This window comes from Salvelinus alpinus, chromosome 1 (genome assembly GCF_045679555.1).
Source record: "Salvelinus alpinus chromosome 1, SLU_Salpinus.1, whole genome shotgun sequence".
NCBI lineage: Eukaryota > Metazoa > Chordata > Actinopteri > Salmoniformes > Salmonidae > Salvelinus > Salvelinus alpinus.
The window spans coordinates 102,995,224-103,015,744 of NC_092086.1; the positions used below are offsets into that span (position 1 = coordinate 102,995,224).

The 20,521-nt window shown below is 47.4% G+C and overlaps 1 protein-coding gene across 1 annotated transcript in view; it reads right to left on the minus strand.

Annotated features, from left to right (window-relative positions):
- Positions 1-20,521, minus strand: part of LOC139554531 (tetratricopeptide repeat protein 28-like) — a 101,905-nt gene that overhangs the window by 10,245 nt on the left and 71,139 nt on the right. The window contains exons 6-23 of the mRNA XM_071367435.1: positions 19,849-19,979; positions 18,516-18,737; positions 16,538-16,726; positions 16,262-16,358; positions 11,125-11,321; positions 10,820-10,973; positions 9,214-9,385; positions 8,903-9,071; positions 8,610-8,770; positions 8,003-8,491; positions 4,129-4,348; positions 3,919-3,999; positions 2,387-2,512; positions 2,069-2,195; positions 1,781-1,890; positions 1,434-1,563; positions 1,047-1,292; positions 816-969 (exon numbers count right to left, since the gene is read on the minus strand). Coding sequence (XP_071223536.1) covers positions 816-969; positions 1,047-1,292; positions 1,434-1,563; positions 1,781-1,890; positions 2,069-2,195; positions 2,387-2,512; positions 3,919-3,999; positions 4,129-4,348; positions 8,003-8,491; positions 8,610-8,770; positions 8,903-9,071; positions 9,214-9,385; positions 10,820-10,973; positions 11,125-11,321; positions 16,262-16,358; positions 16,538-16,726; positions 18,516-18,737; positions 19,849-19,979 — 3,175 coding nt within the window. The remainder of the gene's footprint in view (positions 1-815; positions 970-1,046; positions 1,293-1,433; positions 1,564-1,780; positions 1,891-2,068; positions 2,196-2,386; positions 2,513-3,918; positions 4,000-4,128; positions 4,349-8,002; positions 8,492-8,609; positions 8,771-8,902; positions 9,072-9,213; positions 9,386-10,819; positions 10,974-11,124; positions 11,322-16,261; positions 16,359-16,537; positions 16,727-18,515; positions 18,738-19,848; positions 19,980-20,521) is intronic.

Here is a 20,521-nt window from a genome sequence, read left to right on the forward strand (position 1 = left end):
CACACACACACACACACACACACACACACACACACACACACACACACACACACACACACACACACACACACACACACACACACACACACACATACACACACACACACACACAGTAAGGTGTTGCTGGCTGGGGCAACAGTACTGCTGGAGACTCATTACTCCCTCACTAGCTTTAAGTACCAGCTGTCAGAGCAATATTGGGAATATTGAAGACTCATGTTAAAAGGAACCACCAGCTTTCATATGTTCTCATGTTCTGAGCAAGGAACTTAAACGTTAGCTTTCTTACATGGCACATATTGCACTTTTACTTTCTTCTCCAACACTTTGTTTTTGCATTATTTAAACCAAATTGAACATGTTTCATTATTTATTTGAGGCTAAATTGATTTTATTGATGTATTATATTAAGTTAAAATAAGTGTTCATTCAGTATTGTTGTAATTGTCATTATTACAAATAAATAAAAAAAATTGTCCGATTAATCGGTATCTGCTTTTTTTGGTCCTCCAATCGGTATCGGTGTCGGCGTTGAAAAATCATAATTGGTCGACCTCTAGTGTGTGTGTGTGAGTGTACAGTGTGTGTGTGTGTGTGAGAAAGAGAGAGGCTGTGAGCTCCCATTATCACTTGGAAGGGTGAAATATGTCACCTCTGAATATCCCATCCATTCTACAGAGATAGAGAGGGAGCGAGGGAGGGACAGGGTCCCGAGCCAAGTGATAAAGAGACCCTACAGTCTCTCAGTGTAGCACTAAACAATCTTTTAATAAAGCAGAGACCATAGCAAGTGCAAGACACACATACACACACACCTGCTGTAGTAGTTGTCAACTCCCAGAGCCTCTCTAGCTGCAGTGATGTGCTGCTCCAGAGTCTGACAGCCACTAACTCCTCCCCCCTGGATCTCTGCGGCCTGCAGCTCGGCTCCTCCCTCACCCAGGTACACCTCATGGAACTTCACTATACCTGCACACAACACAACACAGGGTTAGGGATTAGAGGTGTGTGTGTACACCTGTAGATCTGTGTGTGTATGTACCTACCTGTGCCTGGTGCCAGTAGCCAGCTGTAGAGGTACCCTGCAGCCAGAGAGAAATACAGCACCAGTGACTTCTGACTGTTGACCGTATCCAGGATGTGTTCTACGGTGACCGGGGAGTAAGGGTCAGGGGTCGGGGTATAAGGGTCAGAGGTCAGGGGTTGGTGACCTTGCTGTCGCTCCACCAGGAGGTCAGCGAACGCCCGGGTCCGACCCCGCTCTGCCACTGCTAGGGCCTCGTCATAATGACCTGGAGAGGAGAGGAGAGAGGGATGAACAGAGGGATGAGAAGAGAAAGTGAACAAGTAGAGAAAGAGTGAAAGAAAGAGATACATAGAGAAAGGGAAGGAAATGAATAACAAGAGAGATAGAACAGGAAGAAAAGTGTTACCCAGGCTGACGAGGACCCTCTGGAGAGCCTGGTATGATGATGTCTGCAGGTCGAACAGAGACAGTCTGTAGTCTGAGCTGAGTTGGGCCTCGTGACGAATCGACTCAAACAACGCAGACGCTCGGTACAGCTGGAGAGAGAGAAAGAGAATACACAGCTACATCACACACGCATTCACGCCTGAATACATACCCATGCCGCACCCCTATCACGATATACACGCAATTAGTTATTCTTTTCAATACAGGTCATCTCAAATCTCTAGAATCAGAGACTGCAGTTCCATAGTCCACCAGCATGTGTCAGCAGGACAGAAGAGAAGCTACATTCTGAAACTATGTTGATACCTGGTGCTGGGCCTCTTCCAGGTTGCTGCTGGCCCACAGTGACAGGCCCAGACGGTGACGGATCTTAGCCTCCTCCTCTCTCCTCCCACACTGCTCTGCTAGACGCAGACCTGAGAGAGAGACAGAAGAGAGAGAGAGAGAAAGACAGGGAGTCTCAAAACATCATCAAATCACCCTCTCCTCCCTCTTTCTCCAAAAACCATGTCTTCATTCATTCACTCTCTCTCTCTCTCTCTCTCTCTCTCTCTCTCTCTCTCTCTCTCTCTCGTTGTCTCTCTCTCCTCTCACCTTCTTGCAGGTACATGACAGCCTGTGTGTAGTTCTGTAGCGCATGGTGTGTCCTCCCCAGGCTGCCGTACGCCAGTGTCTTGGCTGTGAGGTCATTATTCTGCGCCGCCACACTCAGGTGCTGCTCCTGATGACATCACAAGAGACAGAAAGGTCTCAAATCGTCTAGCTGACAGAACACGACCATAGTGTGTGTGTGATAGTACGTGTGATAGTGTGATAGTGGGATAGTGTGTGTGATAGTGTGTGGGATACTGGGATAGTGTGTGTGACAGTGTGATAGTGTGTGTGATAGTGTGTGTGATAGTGTGTGTTTACCTGACAGTCCACAGCCCTTTTGTAGTTTCCCAGCGCCTCATAGGTCAGTCCCATGTTCCCGTAAGCCATCCCCTGACTCCTCCCACTTCCAGTCTCCTCCGCAATCTCTAATGCGCTCTGGTGCCACTAGAGAGAGAAAGAGAGAGAGAGAGAGAGAGAGAGAGAGAGAGAGAGAGAGAGAGAGAGAGAGAGAGAGAGAGAGAGAGAGAGAGAGAGAGAGAGAGAGAGAGAGAAGAGAGAGAGAGGAAGAGAGAGAGAGAGAGAGAGAGAGAGAGAGAGAGAGAGAGAGAGAGAGAGAGAGAGAGAGAGAGAGAGAGAGAGAGAGAGAGAGAGAGAGAGAGAGAGAGAGAGAGAGATTGATGGACACAGACAGACAGACAGTAGAACACTGCATGGGGAATATAATAGAGATTGATGGACACAGACAGGCAGACAGTAGAACACTGTATGGGGAATATAATAGAGATTGATGGACACAGACAGGCAGACAGTAGAAGACTGTATGGGGAATATAATAGAGATTGATGGACACAGACAGGCAGACAGTAGAACACTGCATGGGGAATATAATAGAGATTGATGGACACAGACAGGCAGACAGTAGAACACTGCATGGGGAATATAATAGAGATTGATGGACACAGACAGGCAGACAGTAGAAGACTGTATGGGGAATATAATAGAGATTGATGGACACAGACAGGCAGACAGTAGAACACTGCATGGGGAATATAATAGAGATTGATGGACACAGACAGGCAGACAGTAAAACACTGCATGGGGAATATAATAGAGATTGATGGACACAGACAGGCAGACAGTAGAAGACTGTATGGGGAATATAATAGAGATTGATGGACACAGACAGGCAGACAGTAGAAGACTGTATGGGGAATATAATAGAGATTGATGGACACAGACAGGCAGACAGTAGAACACTGTATGGGGAATATAATAGAGATTGATGGACACAGACAGGCAGACAGTAGAACACTGCATGGGGAATATAATAGAGATTGATGGACACAGACAGGCAGACAGTAGAACACTGCATGGGGAATATAATAGAGATTGATGGACACAGACAGGCAGACAGTAGAACACTGCATGGGGAATATAATATAGATTGATGGACACAGACAGGCAGACAGTAGAACACTGCATGGGGAATATAATAGAGATTGATGGACACAGACCGGCAGACAGTAGAACACTGCATGGGGAATATAATAGAGATTGATGGACACAGACAGGCAGACAGTAGAACACTGCATGGGGAATATAATAGAGATTGATGGACACAGACAGGCAGACAGTAGAACACTGCATGGGGAATATAATAGAGATTGATGGACACAGACAGGCAGACAGTAGAACACTGCATGGGGAATATAATAGAGATTGATGGACACAGACAGGCAGACAGTAAAACACAGCATGGGGAATATAATAGAGATTGATGGACACAGACAGGCAGACAGTAGAACACTGCATGGGGAATATAATAGCACCATGATAAGAACAGCACCAACCTGCAGAGCTGCCTCGTTCTCTCCCATCAGCTGGTACACTGCACCCAGTGCCGCGCTCGCTTCGCCCTCTAGTGCTCGGTCCTGGGAGGAACAGATTTAGAATAAATAGTTATAGCATATAGATTCATAAAATATATACAGGTAACTGCCAAAGGTTAGTCACCCGTCCTTCCCTGCCTGTCATTCATTCATTCGATGTAGAAGTCTTACCCCTGAGGTGCAGGCGATGTTGAGCTGATGCTCCAGGCAGGACAGGGCTTGCTCATAATTTCCCAGCTGGCTGTGTAGGTCTCCCAGCTCCCAATAGGCCTGGGCCTTCCCCCCTCCTCCACCTCCTCCTCCCTCTCCGCCTCCTGATCCGCCCAGCTCATGGGCCACCACCAGTCTCTTCTCAAAACACACCAAAGCCTGCTGGAGACTACCTAGGGATCTGAGAGGAGATGTTTTTGTTTAACCCATTTCCCTCTTCAGAGTTGCTAATGTAGACCTGCTGCTTGCTGCATATGAGTCACTATTGCATTCAGAACGAGCCCTACCAATTATTTACATAAATGCATTTCATGAGTCACAACATAAAACACTCAGCTCTGAAAATCCAAACCTCAAAAGGCATCTAGTTTCCCAGAGAGAGATATATGAGCAACTTAAGAAGGCAAACAAGAAAACAAATTGGGCAATAACTTCAGGACATGTTCATTTTGCTAGTATGAGATATAATACATGTGATATCCTTGGGGGAGGAAATGTAAAAGAAGCTGTGTCTGCAAACTAACACTGAGCTGTGACTTTATCTGTCTACCTACTGTACATGACTTGTCCTATCATCACTCTGTCATTCCCTCACCAGGGACCGACAGAGAAGCAGAGAGGAGGGTGAGAGAGAGATAAAGACAGAGGAGGGTGAGAGAGAGATAAAGACAGAGGAGGGTAAGAGAGAGATAAAGACAGAGGAGGGTGAGCGAGATATAAAAACAGAGGAGGGTGAGAGAGATATAAAAACAGAGGAGGGTGAGAGAGATATAAAAACAGAGGAGGGTGAGAGAGAGATAAAGACAGAGGAGGGTGAGAGAGAGATAAAGACAGAGGAGGGTGAGCGAGATATAAAAACAGAGGAGGGTGAGAGAGAGATAAAAACAGAGGAGGGTGAGAGAGATATAAAACAGAGGAGGGTGAGCGAGAGATAAAAACAGAGGAGGGTGAGAGAGAGATAAAGACAGAGGAGGGTGAGATAGATATAAAACAGAGGAGGGTGAGAGAGAGATAAAGACAGAGGAGGGTGAGAGAGAGATAAAAACAGAGGAGGGTGAGAGAGAGATAAAGACAGAGGAGGGTGAGCGAGATGTAAAAACAGAGGAGGGTGAGAGAGAGATAAAGACAGAGGAGGGTGAGAGAGAGATAAATACAGAGGAGGGTGAGCGAGATATAAAAACAGAGGAAGGTGAGAGAGAGATAAAGACAGAGGAGGGTGAGCGAGATATAAAAACAGAGGAGGGTGAGAGAGAGAGATAAAAACAGAGGAGGGTGAGCGAGTTATAAAAACAGAGGAGGGTGAGCGAGATGTAAAAACAGAGGAGGGTGAGAAAGAGATAAAGACAGAGGAGGGTGAGAGAGAGATAAAGACAGAGGAGGGTGAGAGAGAGATAAAGACAGAGGAGGGTGAGAGAGGGATAAAGACAGAGGAGGGTGAGAGAGAGATAAAGACAGAGGAGGGTGAGAGAGAGATAAAGACAGAGGAGGGTGAGAGAGAGATAAAGACAGAGGAGGGTGAGAGAGATATAAAAACAGAGGAGGGTGAGCGAGATATAAAAACAGAGGAGGGTGAGCGAGATGTAAAAACAGAGGAGGGTGAGCGAGATGTAAAGACAGAGGAGGGTGAGAGAGAGATAAAGACAGAGGAGGGTGAGAGAGAGATAAAGACAGGGGAGGGTGAGAGAGAGATAAAGACAGAGGAGGGTGAGAGAGAGATAAAGACAGAGGAGGGTGAGAGAGAGATAAAGACAGAGGAGGGTGAGAGAGAGATAAAGACAGAGGAGGGTGAGAGAGAGATAAAGACAGAGGAGGGTGAGAGAGTTATAAAAACAGAGGAGGGTGAGCGAGATATAAAAACAGAGGAGGGTGAGCGAGATATAAAAACAGAGGAGGGTGAGAGAGAGATAAAGACAGAGGAGGGTGAGAGAGAGATAAAGACAGAGGAGGGTGAGAGAGATATAAAAACAGAGGAGGGTGAGAGAGAGATAAAGACAGAGGAGGGTGAGCGAGAGATAAAAACAGAGGAGGGTGAGAGAGATATAAAGACAGAGGAGGGTGAGAGAGAGATAAAGACAGAGGAGGGTGAGAGAGAGATAAAAACAGAGGAGGGTGAGAGAGAGATAAAGACAGAGGAGGGTGAGCGAGATATAAAAACAGAGGAGGGTGAGAGAGAGATAAAGACAGAGGAGGGTGAGCGAGATGTAAAAACAGAGGAGGGTGAGAGAGAGATAAAAACAGAGGAGGGTGAGAGAGAGAGATAAAGACAGAGGAGGGTGAGCGAGATATAAAAACAGAGGAGGGTGAGAGAGAGATAAAGACAGAGGAGGGTGAGCGAGATGTAAAAACAGAGGAGGGTGAGAGAGAGATAAAGACAGAGGAGGGTGAGCGAGATATAAATACAGAGGAGGGTGAGAGCGAGATAAAGACAGAGGAGGGTGAGAGAGAGATAAAGACAGAGGAGGGTGAGAGAGAGATAAAGACAGAGGAGGGTGAGCGAGATGTAAAAACAGAGGAGGGTGAGAGAGAGATAAAAACAGAGGAGGGTGAGAGAGATATAAAAACAGAGGAGGGTGAGAGAGAGATAAAGACAGAGGAGGGTGAGCGAGATATAAAAACAGAGGAGGGTGAGAGAGAGATAAAGACAGAGGAGGGTGAGCGAGATGTAAAAACAGAGGTGGGTGAGAGAGAGATAAAGACAGAGGAGGGTGAGCGAGATATAAAAACAGAGGAGGGTGAGAGAGAGATAAAGACAGAGGAGGGTGAGAGAGAGATAAAGACAGAGGAGGGTGAGAGAGAGATAAAGACAGAGGAGGGTGAGCGAGATATAAACACAGAGGAGGGTGAGAGCGATATAAAGACAGAGGAGGGTGAGAGAGAGATAAAGACAGAGGAGGGTGAGAGAGAGATAAAGACAGAGGAGGGTGAGAGAGAGATAAAAACAGAGGAGGGTGAGAGAGAGATAAAGACAGAGGAGGGTGAGAGAGAGATAAAGACAGAGGAGGGTGAGCGAGAGAGATATAAAGACAGAGGAGGGTGAGAGATATAAAGACAGAGGAGGGTGAGAGAGATATAAACACAGAGGACGGTGAGAGAGAGATAAAGACAGAGGAGGGTGAGAGAGAGAGATATAAAGACATAAAAGGGTGAGAGAGAGAGATATAAAGACAGAGAAGGGTGAGAGAGAGAGAGAGAAAGAGGAAAATATTGAGAGAGAGAGAGGGAGGGGGGGTAAAAGGCAGACAGAGAGATAAAGAGACCGACAGAGAGATAAAGAGACAGACAGAGAGATAAAGAGACAGACAGAGAGCTAAAGAGACAGACAGAGAGCTAAAGAGACAGACATAGAGCTAAAGAGACAGACAGAGAGATAAAGAGAGACAGAGAGATAAAGAAGAGACAGACAGAGAGATAAAGAGACAGACAGAGAGATAAAGAGACAGACAGAGAGATAAAGAGACAGACAGAGAGCTAAAGAGACAGACAGAGAACTAAAGAGACAGACAGAGAGATAAAAAGACAGAGAGATAAAGAGACAGACAGAGAGATAAAAAGACAGAGAGATAAAGAGACAGACAGAGAGCTAAAGAGACAGACAGCGAGCTAAAGAGACAGACAGAGAGCTAAAGAGACAGACAGAGAGCTAAAGAGACAGACAGAGAGATAAAGAGACAGACAGAGAGGAAAAGAGACAGACAGAGAGCTAAAGAGACAGACAGAGAGCTAAAGAGACAGACAGAGAGATAAAGAGACAGACAGAGAGATAAAGAGACAGACAGAGAGATACAGAGACAGACAGAGAGATAAAGATACAGACAGAGAGTGTCTCAGCCCTTACCTGTGTGCGTTGCCCAGTCCCCTGTAGGCTCTCTCCTGGTCCTGAACATGGTTGAGACTCTGAGCCACGGTTAGAAACATCTCACTGTACTTTATAGCTTCTTCAAAGTCTCCCAGAGAGTCATAACAGTCTGCTAGGTTCCCATAGGCCCTGCCTCTGTCCAGCACACACTCAGCCCCACTCAGCTGCTCCAGCATGGCCAACTGCTGCTCAAAATACCCAATGGCCTCCTCCAGGACGCCCATGTTCATCTTGGCGATGCCCATGTTGCCCTGGACCTGTGCCTCCACGCGGGCATCTCTGAGGCCCTGTGCCAGGGTGAGCTGGGCCTGGTAGCACTGGAAGGCTGTGGCGTAGTCCGTCAGGGCCATGTGGACGGCTGCCAGGCGGCCCAGAGCACCACACTGCCCCTGTTGGTCGTCTAGAGCGGTGCGGGCAGACAGCTCCTGCTGGTGGAAGGACAGGGCCAAATCATACTGACGGAGGAGTCTGGGGGAGGGAAGAAGGGAGAAAATCACTATTACTTCTCAGTCAATATTATCTGAAAACATACTGGAAGTTTATAAATAAAATACAAATTTAAATCCTAACTGGATTAGGAGTCTACCTGTGGGCGGAGCCTAGCGCTGAGTATGCGTCGGCCTCCATTTTGTGGCCTTTGACCTCCTGAGCCAGGGTGAGCTGCTGCTGGTAGAACCTCACCGCCCCGGCAACGTCAACCCGACACACACACACATCCCCCAGGTTCCCCAGGGCACGGAACACAGCCTGGACACACACGCACATACACATTGTTTTAATGTAGAATCTCACCCCCCCTGCCAAGTCCCCTCCAACACACATGCTGACCGCCTAACGACGCATTCCACCAATACCAGTTGAGCTAGTTACTATCTGCACCTGTGTGTTGTTGAGAACCTGAGCCAGGGACAGCAGGTATGTCTGACAGTCCTCAGCCTTGTTGTATTCCCCCAGGGCTTTGTAGGCCAGACCCAGGTTACAGTAGGCTTTAGCCTGGGACAACTTATCCCCCAGGTCTTTAGCCAGGGCCAGGTCCTGTTCATAATACCTGTTAGGAGAAAGAAGAAAAGGTGTGTTTTCTTCCTCATTTCCTTTTCAAAGTCGACAACTTTCTGTATTTATTTGGAGAGGTCAGGACAATCTTTAACAGCTATTATTATACATACAGATGGATGGAGTGTGTCCGCTACCTGACGGCCTCTCTGTACTGTCCCAGGCAGTAGTGTGTGTAGGCCAGGTTGTGGCAGACCTTGCCCTCTTCCTCCAGGTCCTGTAGCTGAGGTGACAGGGTCAGGTACTGCTGGTAGTAGGGAACCGCCTGGACATACTCCCTTCTACAGCAGTGGAAGTTACCCAGGTTACCTACACACACACACACACACTTTACCTTTAGGAATCAATAAAGTATATTTAAATTCTTCATTTGTTGGTTTGTCCCCCTGTCTGTGTTACCTGGTGCCCTGGGTGTGCTCTGTCCGTCTGTTACCTAGTGCCCTGGTCGTGCTCTGTCTGTCTGTTACCTAGTGCCCTGGTCGTGCTCTGTCTGTCTATTACCTAGTGCCCTGGTCGTGCTCTGTCTGTCTGTTACCTAGTGCCCTGGTCGTGCTCTGTCTGTCTATTACCTAGTGCCTTGGTCGTGCTCTGTCCGTCTGTTACCTAGTGCCCTGGTCGTGCTCTGTCCGTCTGTTACCTAGTGCCCTGGTCGTGCTCTGTCTGTCTATTACCTAGTGCCCTGGTCGTGCTCTGTCCGTCTGTTACCTAGTGCCCTGGTCGTGCTCTGTCTGTCTGTTACCTAGTACCCTGGTCGTGCTCTGTCCGTCTGTTACCTAGTGCCCTGGTCATGCTCTGTCTGTCTGTTACCTAGTGCTCTGGTCGTGCTCTGTCTGTTACCTAGTGCCCTGGTCATGCTCTGTCTGTCTGTTACCTAGTACCCTGGTCGTGCTCTGTCTGTCTGTTACCTGGTGCCCTGGTCGTGCTCTGTCTGTCTGTTACCTAGTGCCCTGGTCGTGCTCTGTCTGTTACCTAGTGCCCTGGTCGTGCTCTGTCCGTCTGTTACCTAGTGCCCTGGTCGTGCTCTGTCCGTCTGTTACCTAGTGCCCTGGTCGTGCTCTGTCTGTCTGTTACCTAGTGCCTTGGTCGTGCTCTGTCTGTCTGTTACCTAGTGCCCTGGTCGTGCTCTGTCTGTTACCTAGTGCCCTGGTCGTGCTCTGTCCGTCTGTTACCTAGTGCCCTGGTCGTGCTCTGTCCGTCTGTTACCTAGTGCCCTGGTCGTGCTCTGTCTGTCTGTTACCTAGTGCCTTGGTCGTGCTCTGTCTGTCTGTTACCTAGTGCCTTGGTCGTGCTCTGTCTGTCTGTTACCTGGTGCCCTGGTTGTGCTCTGTCTGTCTGTTACCTAGTGCCTTGGTCGTGCTCTGTCTGTCTGTTATCTAGTGCCCTGGTCGTGCTCTGTCTGTTACCTAGTGCCCTGGTCGTGCTCTGTCTGTCTGTTACCTAGTGCCCTGGTCGTGCTCTGTCTGTCTGTCACCTAGTGCCCTGGTCGTGCTCTGTCTGTCTGTTACCTAGTGCCCTGGCCGTGCTCTGTCTGTCTGTTACCTAGTGCCCTGGCCATGCTCTGTCTGTCTGTTACCTAGTGCCCTGGCCGTGCTCTGTCTGTCTGTTACCTAGTGCCCTGGTCGTGCTCTGTCTGTCTGTTACCTAGTGCCCTGGTCGTGACCTGTCTGTCTGTTACCTAGTGCTCTGGCCGTGCTCTGTCTGTCTGTTACCTAGTGCCCTGGTCGTGCTCTGTCTGTCTGTTACCTAGTGCCCTGGCCGTGCTCTGTGTGTCTCGTAGTTCGCGTGCGATGGTCAGGTGGTGCAGGTAATGCTGGAGAGCCTGGTCGTGAGCGCCCAGAGCCTGATAGGCTACAGCCAGGTTACCATGGGTAGAGGCCTGGGAGGGCCGGTCATTCACCTGGGAGAGGAAAGAAAGGTCAATACCAAGTGTGTATCTGCCTTCGGTGATATCTGACGCCTATGATACCGTACAGCCTGGTCGTACATCCCCAGAGCACTCTGTGTGTGTGTTCGTTCATGTGTATGTGTGTTCACGTGTGTATCCTCACCTCTAGTGATATGTGCAGCTCCTGCCGGTGGTAGCGCACAGCCTGGTCGTACATCCCCAGAGCGTTGTAGGCATTGCCCATGTTCCCATAGGCCCTGCCCTGAGCAGCATGGTCCCCCAGCTCCTGGACCAAACACAGATGGGCCTTGTGGAGCTTCAACGCTGCATCGTACTCCCCCTTCATCTGGTGGATTATACCTGAGAGAGAGGCAGTCCATTGGAGCGAAAGTGAGTGACGGCTAAGCAGAGATTAGAGATCAGACATGAGGATGACCAATTAGGATCACAGCCAACCGTCTGACACAGACACTGAGCACGTTCAGGAGGACAGAACGTCTAACAGTGAATCATGTTGGTTCATTTCTATCTGCAACGTTCAAAGCGTTTCACATCCCTGAATACACCCATGTCCGAGTGTGTGTGTGTGTGTGTGTGTGTGGGTATCAGAGCTAGAGTATCTGCATCAAACAGGACAAGAGTGAGAGGATTGAAAGAGGGAGCAAAGGTGGAGGAGAGACACATAGGGAAGAGAGAGAGAGGTAGGGGGTGTCGAGACAGCAGATGGATCATTAATACATGGCCCTGATGTCTCTCCGTCTGATCCAGTATGTGTGTGTGTGTGTGTGTGTGTGTGTGTGTGTGTGTGTGTGTGTGTGTGTGTGTGTGTGTGTGTGTGTGTGTGTGTGTGTGTGTGTGTGTGTGTGTGTGTGTGTGTGTGTGTGTGTGTGTGTGTGTTTGTAGGCTAGAGGGTCAGTTCAAAATGGAATGGAGCATGAGATGGGCTAAGCTAGCTTGGCATTCTGAGTGGAGAAGCTTTCTTTCATCCTGAACACAGCCCTGATGTGACAAGAGGCAAAGTTCTTAGCAGGTTGTATATGGAAGGGTACCATAACATTTTCAATGCCTTTCTAATGTACAAAAACATGTCTGTCAATAATATATCAATGGTTTGTTACTTATCCCAAAATCTTTATTCAAAAGAATTTCCTGCCAGGAACATTTGACATTGAAAGCTTGAATGATCTATCAATGTTGGCCTAATCAATGTCACTGCAGCAATTCTCTTTTAACGGAGTAGATTCTGATCTGCAGCTCAACAGACTTGTGAAAGAAATTAAAAGGTTCAAAATGAGCAAAATACAATTACAGAATTTGCAAACACTCAAATTCCTCTTCTATCCGTGTCTCTGTTTGCTGGGCCTGCACCCCGATGCGATACACCATTTTCTCCCCTGTGTATTTGGTCTTGTCGAAGACAGCCATTTTATCCGGTAGGGCCTTCAGTGGGGTCCTGTGCTCCTCCCTCCATTGGGTAGCAGCCTTCTCCAAAGAAACTGTGGCCTGCATGCTCAGGCACACACTCCACACACGCACACTCAAGGCAGATGCGGTAGCTCCCAAAAAACAGATGAAGCTGCAGGTGATGATCTTAACTTCTTCACTGAGTGACATGAGCCTGACGTGTGGGTGTTCAGGGCAGGAGACTGAACTGGGACATGTTCAGTACACAAACGTTACGTTGCAGATAGAAATGCCATGAATAGAGCTGACATGATTCCTTTTTCTTATTTATATAGATATGCTTATTCTACATGCCAGAGAGGCATGTTTGTTCGACACATAGCCACAGGAAGTAGGAGTGCTGGAGGTGTTGCAGCACATATTGGTAAATTGAAATAAAATTGGCAAAATTATATAATTCATCCTGTCTGTACATAAATAAATAAAATCATTCAAAAATACTACACCAGAGAGTATGGAAGTTCAATAGCGTATTTTTTTAAATAGCCGTGGATGGTTTTAAATCATAAGCACAGTACATAGCCTAGGCTTTCACCTCGATCAGACTGACAGCATCATTTTGTTTTGGTACACCAGAAATACATTTATTTCCAATGGAACGCTGTGTTTGCCTTGCAGCATTGCTTTGCAGAGGCAGTTGCAGTGTGTTCTGTGATGCATACGTTGGAACATATGCATCAAATTGTATGTGTAGACATGACAGATATAGGAGAAAAAGGTGAATGTTGAACTTTTTTTGCACACATATCTAGTATACATTTTGGGTTACATAATGAAAAGAGTTTGACTGCAGAATTTATTACGCAGTATTGATGCAAATACCCTGTCGGTCTGATTGAGGCATTAAGCCTTGTGCACACCAACTGTGTCAAACTGCATGCGTTCCAGCGGCAATCAGCACCGCTTGGAAATTTAGAAATCAAACTGTTGAAAAGACTGTAATCTGTTTGTAGTTAGGCTACCAAAATCCGTTCCCAATATTGAGTGACCAGCAGACAGCATCTGCCATGCCGTTAAATGCACATATTCCCAGAATCACATCCTTCTCTTACTTTATTATTGGGTGAGTCTACTATTGGGTGAGTCTACTATTGGGTGAGTCTACTATTGGGTGAGTCAAGTTTTGTAGGACTATAATTTCCTCCACCAGGATAGATGGACTTCATATTGTACAATCTGTGTCTCCCCTCTTTCTGTAGGCCTAGATTGTATCATTTTTATTGATCTCAGTTCATTTCAGTCATTTTTGTGCTACACAGTTTTTTTTTCTGATGTAGAATTGCATGAAATGCATTTTTAAAAGGACAATGTTTACCCCTGGCGCGGATCTCAGATCTCAGCGCTTTGTCCAGAACGGTATTTCTTACAAACAAACAGTCATGAGCTAAATTAAATGAGACTACATTTACTACTGTTAGGCCTACCGAATCTATTCCTAGACCTAGGCTACTCATCACATTAGGAACTGTATCTTACTGTTAGGCCTACCGAATCTATTCCTAGACCTAGGCTACTCATCACATTAGAAACTGTATCTTACTGTTAGGCCTACCGAATCTATTCCTAGACCTAGGCTACTCATTACATTAGAAACTGTATCTTACTGTTAGGCCTACCGAATCTATTCCTAGACCTAGGCTACTCATCACATTAGAAACTGTATCTTACTGTTAGGCCTACCGAATCTATTCCTAGACCTAGGCTACTCATCACATTAGGAACTGTATCTTACTGTTAGGCCTACCGAATCTATTCCTAGACCTAGGCTACTCATCACATTAGCAAGTCTACTAGAGTGAGTGAGTGAGTGAGTGAGTGAGTGAGTGAGTGAGTGAGTGAGTGAGTGAGTGAGTGAGTGAGTGAGTGAGTGAGTGAGTGAGTGAGTGAGTGAGTGAGTGAGTGAGAGCCTGAGAGCCTGATTCAGTAAGCGTGAAATGTGATCCCTGTAACCCCATAACCCACTGACAGTGTATGTTTTCTACACTACCAAGGACAGAACCTCACACTGAGCTCTATGGACTGACTTGAACTAGCCTGCCTGAAAACCAACAGCTAAAACACTGACACTCTTGGAATAGAGGACTATGCTATCATTGAAGAGGTATGTGGATGATGATGATGATGGTGTATGTAGCGCAAGTAAGCGTTTTCAGGTGTGTGTTCATGTATGTATGTATGTATTAGGAAAAGGAGAGCTGCCCCATCAGGGGTGCAGAGATAAGAGGATTACAGAGGAACCTGAGTCTGCAGGAATACTAGTGCACATTAACCCCCCCGGGGTCAGGCATCCTCCCAGAACGTGCACACACACACACACCTGACGGTGCCAGGGGGCATGTTAGTGGTATGGCGATAAGGCTTTGGTATTCCCCAGCAGCAGCTCTGAGATAGCCAGCAGTTAACGGATTAGAAGTAATGTAATATTACAAGAGATCCTATAACAGTCTGTTTGGCTGAGGCAGCACTGGAAGCTTATAGGGAGAGTCGCTACCCATATTCTACACACTGGGATGTGAGTGTATAACAGTCAGTGTGTTTGTGTGTGTCTATACTTTGTGCTTATACGGTCCTAGGTTATCTAGGTGTTGGGCAAGCCTTCAGACATGACCAACTCCCCAACCAGATTCAGCCTGCTAACATGGTAATGTTGGTAATGAAGCTTTAAATGGCACAGTCACAAACCACTAAGGAGTTCTACTAGACTCCTTCAGCCAATGACCTTTTTGAGCTGTTAATGAACTGTCAGATGGATTCCATAAAATATCACTTTAAACTGATAACACTTATCATTAAAAAAAAAATGGATTTAACCTTTATTTAACTAGGCAAGTTAGTTAAGAACAAATTCTTATTTACAATGACGGCCTACACCAGCCAAACCCATGCGACGCTGGACCAATTGTGCGCCGCCCTATGGGACTCCCAATCACGGCCCATTGTGATACAGCCTGGAATCGAACCAGGGTGTCTGTAGTGACGCCTCTAGCACTGTGATGCAGTGCCTTAGACCGCTGCGGCACTCGGGAGCAATCATTAAGGTGTGCTTTGAACGATTTAAAATGATTTAAGTCGTTTATAAACTGTTCCTTATTAGTTTAAAGATTTTATATAAACAGTTATAACACATGATTATGTGGTGTATTTTTATTTTAGAGAGAGAAAGAGAGAGACTAAGAAAAATAGATCTCTACAGCAGTCCTGCTCATGCATAGAGTAAAACACACACACACACACACACACACACACACACACACACACACACACACACACACACACACACACACACACACACACACACACAAACACACACACACACACACACACACACACACACACACACACACACACACACACACACAGGTAGGTAGGTTATTGTCCACTCAGCAGTGGGGTCAGATTCAGTTGGTCTCAGATTTCGCCATGGTCGCAGAACCCGAAACCCTGTTAATAAAACATCAGTGTTGATTGGCCAGAGAGGCGCTAGTGGAGTCATGTGATAGGACACAGCTCTGGGTAATTGGACAAACCCCTTCAACAAAACAATGCTGCATCATAGAATGTAGATATTAAACAAAGAACATATGTTTATAGTGCCCAGGACCATCTGTAAAAAGGCCTGTACTGTTGTCCTTCATTCTATAACCCTGGCCTCTTGTTCTCTCCTTAATGCTGCTGGTCGATGTGGCATTGAACTGGTCAGGCCATTGGGGGACAGCTCTTTTATCTGTGATGGTATCCAACTCATAACCTTCTGGTCCCAAGGGGGAAACACAGAGAAGATAAATATCTGAGAGAGAGAGGGAGAGAGTGTGTAGGACGCTGTCATCATGTCTTACCCAGGTTGGATGAAGCGCGTCCCTTTGCAGCTCTGTCCTGCAGCTCCTCTGCTATGTCCAGCTGCTGCTGGTGGTACTGGCCTGCCCTCTCCAAGTCCTGGAGAACATACAGGGAGTTATGCTGTGTGTGTGTGTGTGTGTGTGTGTGTGTGTGTGTGTGTGTGTGTGTGTGTGTGTGTGTGTGTGTGTGTGTGTGTGTGTGTGTGTGTGTGTGTGTGTGTGTGTGTGTGTGTGTGTGTGTGTGTGTGTGTGTGTGTGTGTGTGTGTGTCTACTACCTGCATGCAGCGAGCAGCGTGTCCCAGGCCAGCGTAAGCCCTCATCTGTATGATCCTGTCCTCAAGTTCCTGAGCCAGCTGCAGCACCAGGGTGTGGTATGACACAGCCTTGTCAAAGTCTCTCTGGCTGTGGTGGGCACTGCCCAGGTTACTGTACGCCCGCGCCTCCTCACGCCCATTACCTAGGGTCTACAGATCACATTAGATCACTTTAACGTTGATTTACTTCAGTTCTTTTAACACAGAACACTGAGAATAGATAGGATGGATAGAATAAATAGTAGGTGAAATGGAAGATTAAAACAAATTAAAAATATGAAATACAGTTCACTTCCTGAATTGACATAGAATTGACCCCAACCCTGGTGCATTCATACATGTGTGTGTATGTAAACTCAGCAAAAAAAGAAACGTCCTCTCACTGTCAACTGCATTTATTTTCAGCAAATTTAACATGTGTCAATATTTGTATGAACATAAGAAGATTCAACAACTGAGACATAAACTGAACAAGTTCCACAGACATGTGACTAACAGAAATAGAATAATGTGTCCCTGAACAAATTGGGGGAGGGGGGGGTCAAAATCAAAAGTAACAGTCAGTATCTGGTGTGGCCACCAGCTGCATTAAGTACTGCAGTGCATCTCCTCCTCATGGACTGCACCAGATTTTCCAGTTGTTGTTGTGAGATGTTACCCCACTCTTCCACCAAGGCACCTGCAAGTTCCCGGACATTTCTGGAGGGGAATGGCCCTAGCCCTCACCCTCCGATCCAACAGGTCCCAGACGTGCTCAATGGGATTGAGATTCGGGCTCTTCACTGGCCATGGCAGAACACTGACATTCCTGTCTTGCAGGAAATCACACACAGAACGAGCAGTATGGCTGGTGGCATTGTCATGCTGAAGGGTCATGTCAGGATGAGCCTGCAGGAAGGGTACCACATGAGGGAGGAGGATGTCTTCCCTGTAACGCACAGCATTGAGATTGCCTGCAATAACAAGCTCAGTCCGATGATGCTGTGACACACTGCCCCAGACCATGACGGCCCCACCACCTCCACACCCGCTTCAGAGTACAGGCCTCAGTGTAACGCTCATTCCTTCAACGATAAACGCAAATCCGACCATAACCCCTGGTGAGACAAAATCGTGACTCGTCAGTGAAGAGCACTTTTTGTCAGTCCTGTCTGGTCCAGCGACGGTGGGTTTGTGCCCATAGGCGACATTGTTGCCGGTGATGTCTGGTGAGGACCTGCCTTACAACAGGCCTACAACCCCTCAGTTCAGCCTCTCTCAGCCTATTGCGGACAGTCTGAGCACTGATGGAGGGATTGTGCGTTCCTGGTGTAACTCGGGCAGTTGTTGTTGCCATCCTGTACCTGTCCCGCAGGTGTGATGTTTGTATGTACCGATCCTGTGCAGGTGTTGTTACACGTGGTCTGCCACTGCGAGGACTGCCACTGCCACTGCAATTTATTGCCCTGGCCACATCTGCAGTCCTCATGCCTCCTTGCAGCATGCCCAAGGCACGTTCACACAGATGAGCAGGGACCCTGTGCATCTTTCTTTTGTGTTTTTCAGAGTCAGTAGAAAGGCCTTTAGTGTCCTAAGTTTTCATAACTGTGACCTTAATTGCCTACCGTCTGTAAGCTGTTAGTGTCTTAACGACCGTTCCACAGGTGCATGTTCATTAATTGTTTATGGTTCATTGAACAAGCATGGAAAACAGTGGGTAAACCCTTTACAATGAAGATCTGTGAAGTTATTTGGATTCTTACGAATTATCTTTGAAAGACAGGGTCCTGAAAAAAGGATGCTTATTTTTTTGCTGAGTGTATGTATGTATGTATGTATGTATGTATGTATGTATGTATGTATGTATGTATGTATGTATGTATGTATGTATGTATGTATGTATTTATGTATGTATGTATGTATGCATGCATGCATGTATGTATGTTCATTAGTTAAATACCTTAGCTATGTCCAGGTGTTGCTGGTGACACAGCACAGCATTGGTGAAGTCTCCCAGTGCGGTGTAGACAGCTCCCATGTTGCCCAGCTGGCGAGCCTCTGACAGCGGGCATTGCGTCTGCCGTGCCAACAGCACACACTGTTTATGGCTGGCCAGGGCGTTAGGGTAGTCCGCTATCGCTGTGTACACATGGCCAAGGCTGCTCAGCGCACTGGACGCAGCCTAGAGACACACAAACTCTTGTAAGACTTTTCCTGTCAGCCCTGGAATTTGAACTGGCAACCCTCTTGTGACTGGCCTGCCTCTCTAACATTGCTACTATCACCCCACATTAAGACGGCCACATGACGCATTTTAGAAAGACACACACAATCTAAACAAAAGGAAAGCCAGTGGGAGAGATGAGGAGGTGTAGAGTAATATGGATATGTGTGTTTGAACTGCCTCAGGCTGTGGACCTGTGGTGTTGACTGGAGAGAGGAGACGCAGTAATCCTCTCTCACTCACACACACACACACACACACACACACACACACACACACACACACACACACACACACACACACACACACACACACACACACACACACACACACACACACACACACACACACACACACACACACACACGCGCTGCTTTCGCTACAATGGGCCTGTTTCAAGCACCCATTCGTCTTGGTGTCAGGTGTCTTGTCGATTTGACATCTAGGATGCCTTTAAATGACTGCACACACACACACAAATTGTATAACATATTCAGAACATGCATAAACAAGGTTAACATACTGAAAGGCATGTTTCGTACAATATTAAACAAACAGTCGATATTCAAAAACCAGTCAGCCAACCAGTCAGCCAACCAGACAGCCAGCCAGCCAACCAGCCAGCCAGACTGCCAACCAGCCAGCCAGCCAACCAGACAGCCAACCAGACAGCCAACCAACCAGACAGCCAGCCAAACAACCAGTCAGCCAGCCAACCAACGAGTCAGCCAGCCAGCCAACCAGTCAGCCAGCCATACACAACGACATGAGAACACACAGCACATGGAGAATACAGTACAACCATACAGCTGTGCTGATATTCACACACAGTCAGGTCTGCAAGGTGTCACGTAAAACAAATAATGGAAATTCTTCCTTCACCATAACACAGAGACTTGATTCTCATTGTATTCCAGTCATAAACAGTGAGTGGGTGGTGTGGCTCAAGTGCAGACATTGTTACATTGTCACATTGCTCTGACTGAGAACAACAGCATGGCTCCTGAATAAAAGAAGGGGAAAGAGTAGAAGTATACAATGGAGCAATCACACACACACCACTAGGTACCTCTCTGTCCTTGAGTTTCATGGTGAGGACCAGCTGATGTCTGTGATTGGTTAAAGCCTCCCTGTAGTTGCCCTTGGAGAAGTAGGCGGACCCTAGGTTCCCGTGAGCCCGGCACTCGCCTGATTGGTCACCTGGGAAGACATGATGAGGTGGGTGTGGTCATAAGGCTTTTAAAGATGGTGTTAATCGTAGTGTGTGTGCGGGCTGGTGTGTGTGTGTGTGTGCGGGCTGGTGTGTGTGTGTGTGGGCTGGTGTGTGTGTGCGGAATGGTATGTGCGTGTGTGTGTGTGTGCGGGCTGGTATGTGTGTGTGTGCGGGATGGTGTGTGTGTATGTGCGGGCTGGTGTGTGTGTGTGCGGGCTGGTGTGTGTGTGTGTGCGGGCTGGTGTGTGTGTGTGTGCGGGCTGGTGTGTGTGTGTGCGGGCTGGTGTGTGTGTGTGCGGGTTGGTGTGTGTGTGTGTGTGTGCGGGCTGGTGTGTGTGTGTGTGTGTGTGTGTGTGTGTGCGGGCTGGTGTGTGTGTGTGTGTGTGCGGGCTGGTGTGTGTGTGTGTGTGTGTGTGTGTGTGTGTGTGTGCGGGCTCGTGTGTGTGTGTGTGCGGGCTGGTGTGTGTGTGTGTGTGTGTGTGTGCGGGCTGGTGTGTGTGTGTGTGTGTGTGGGCTGGTGTGTGTGTGT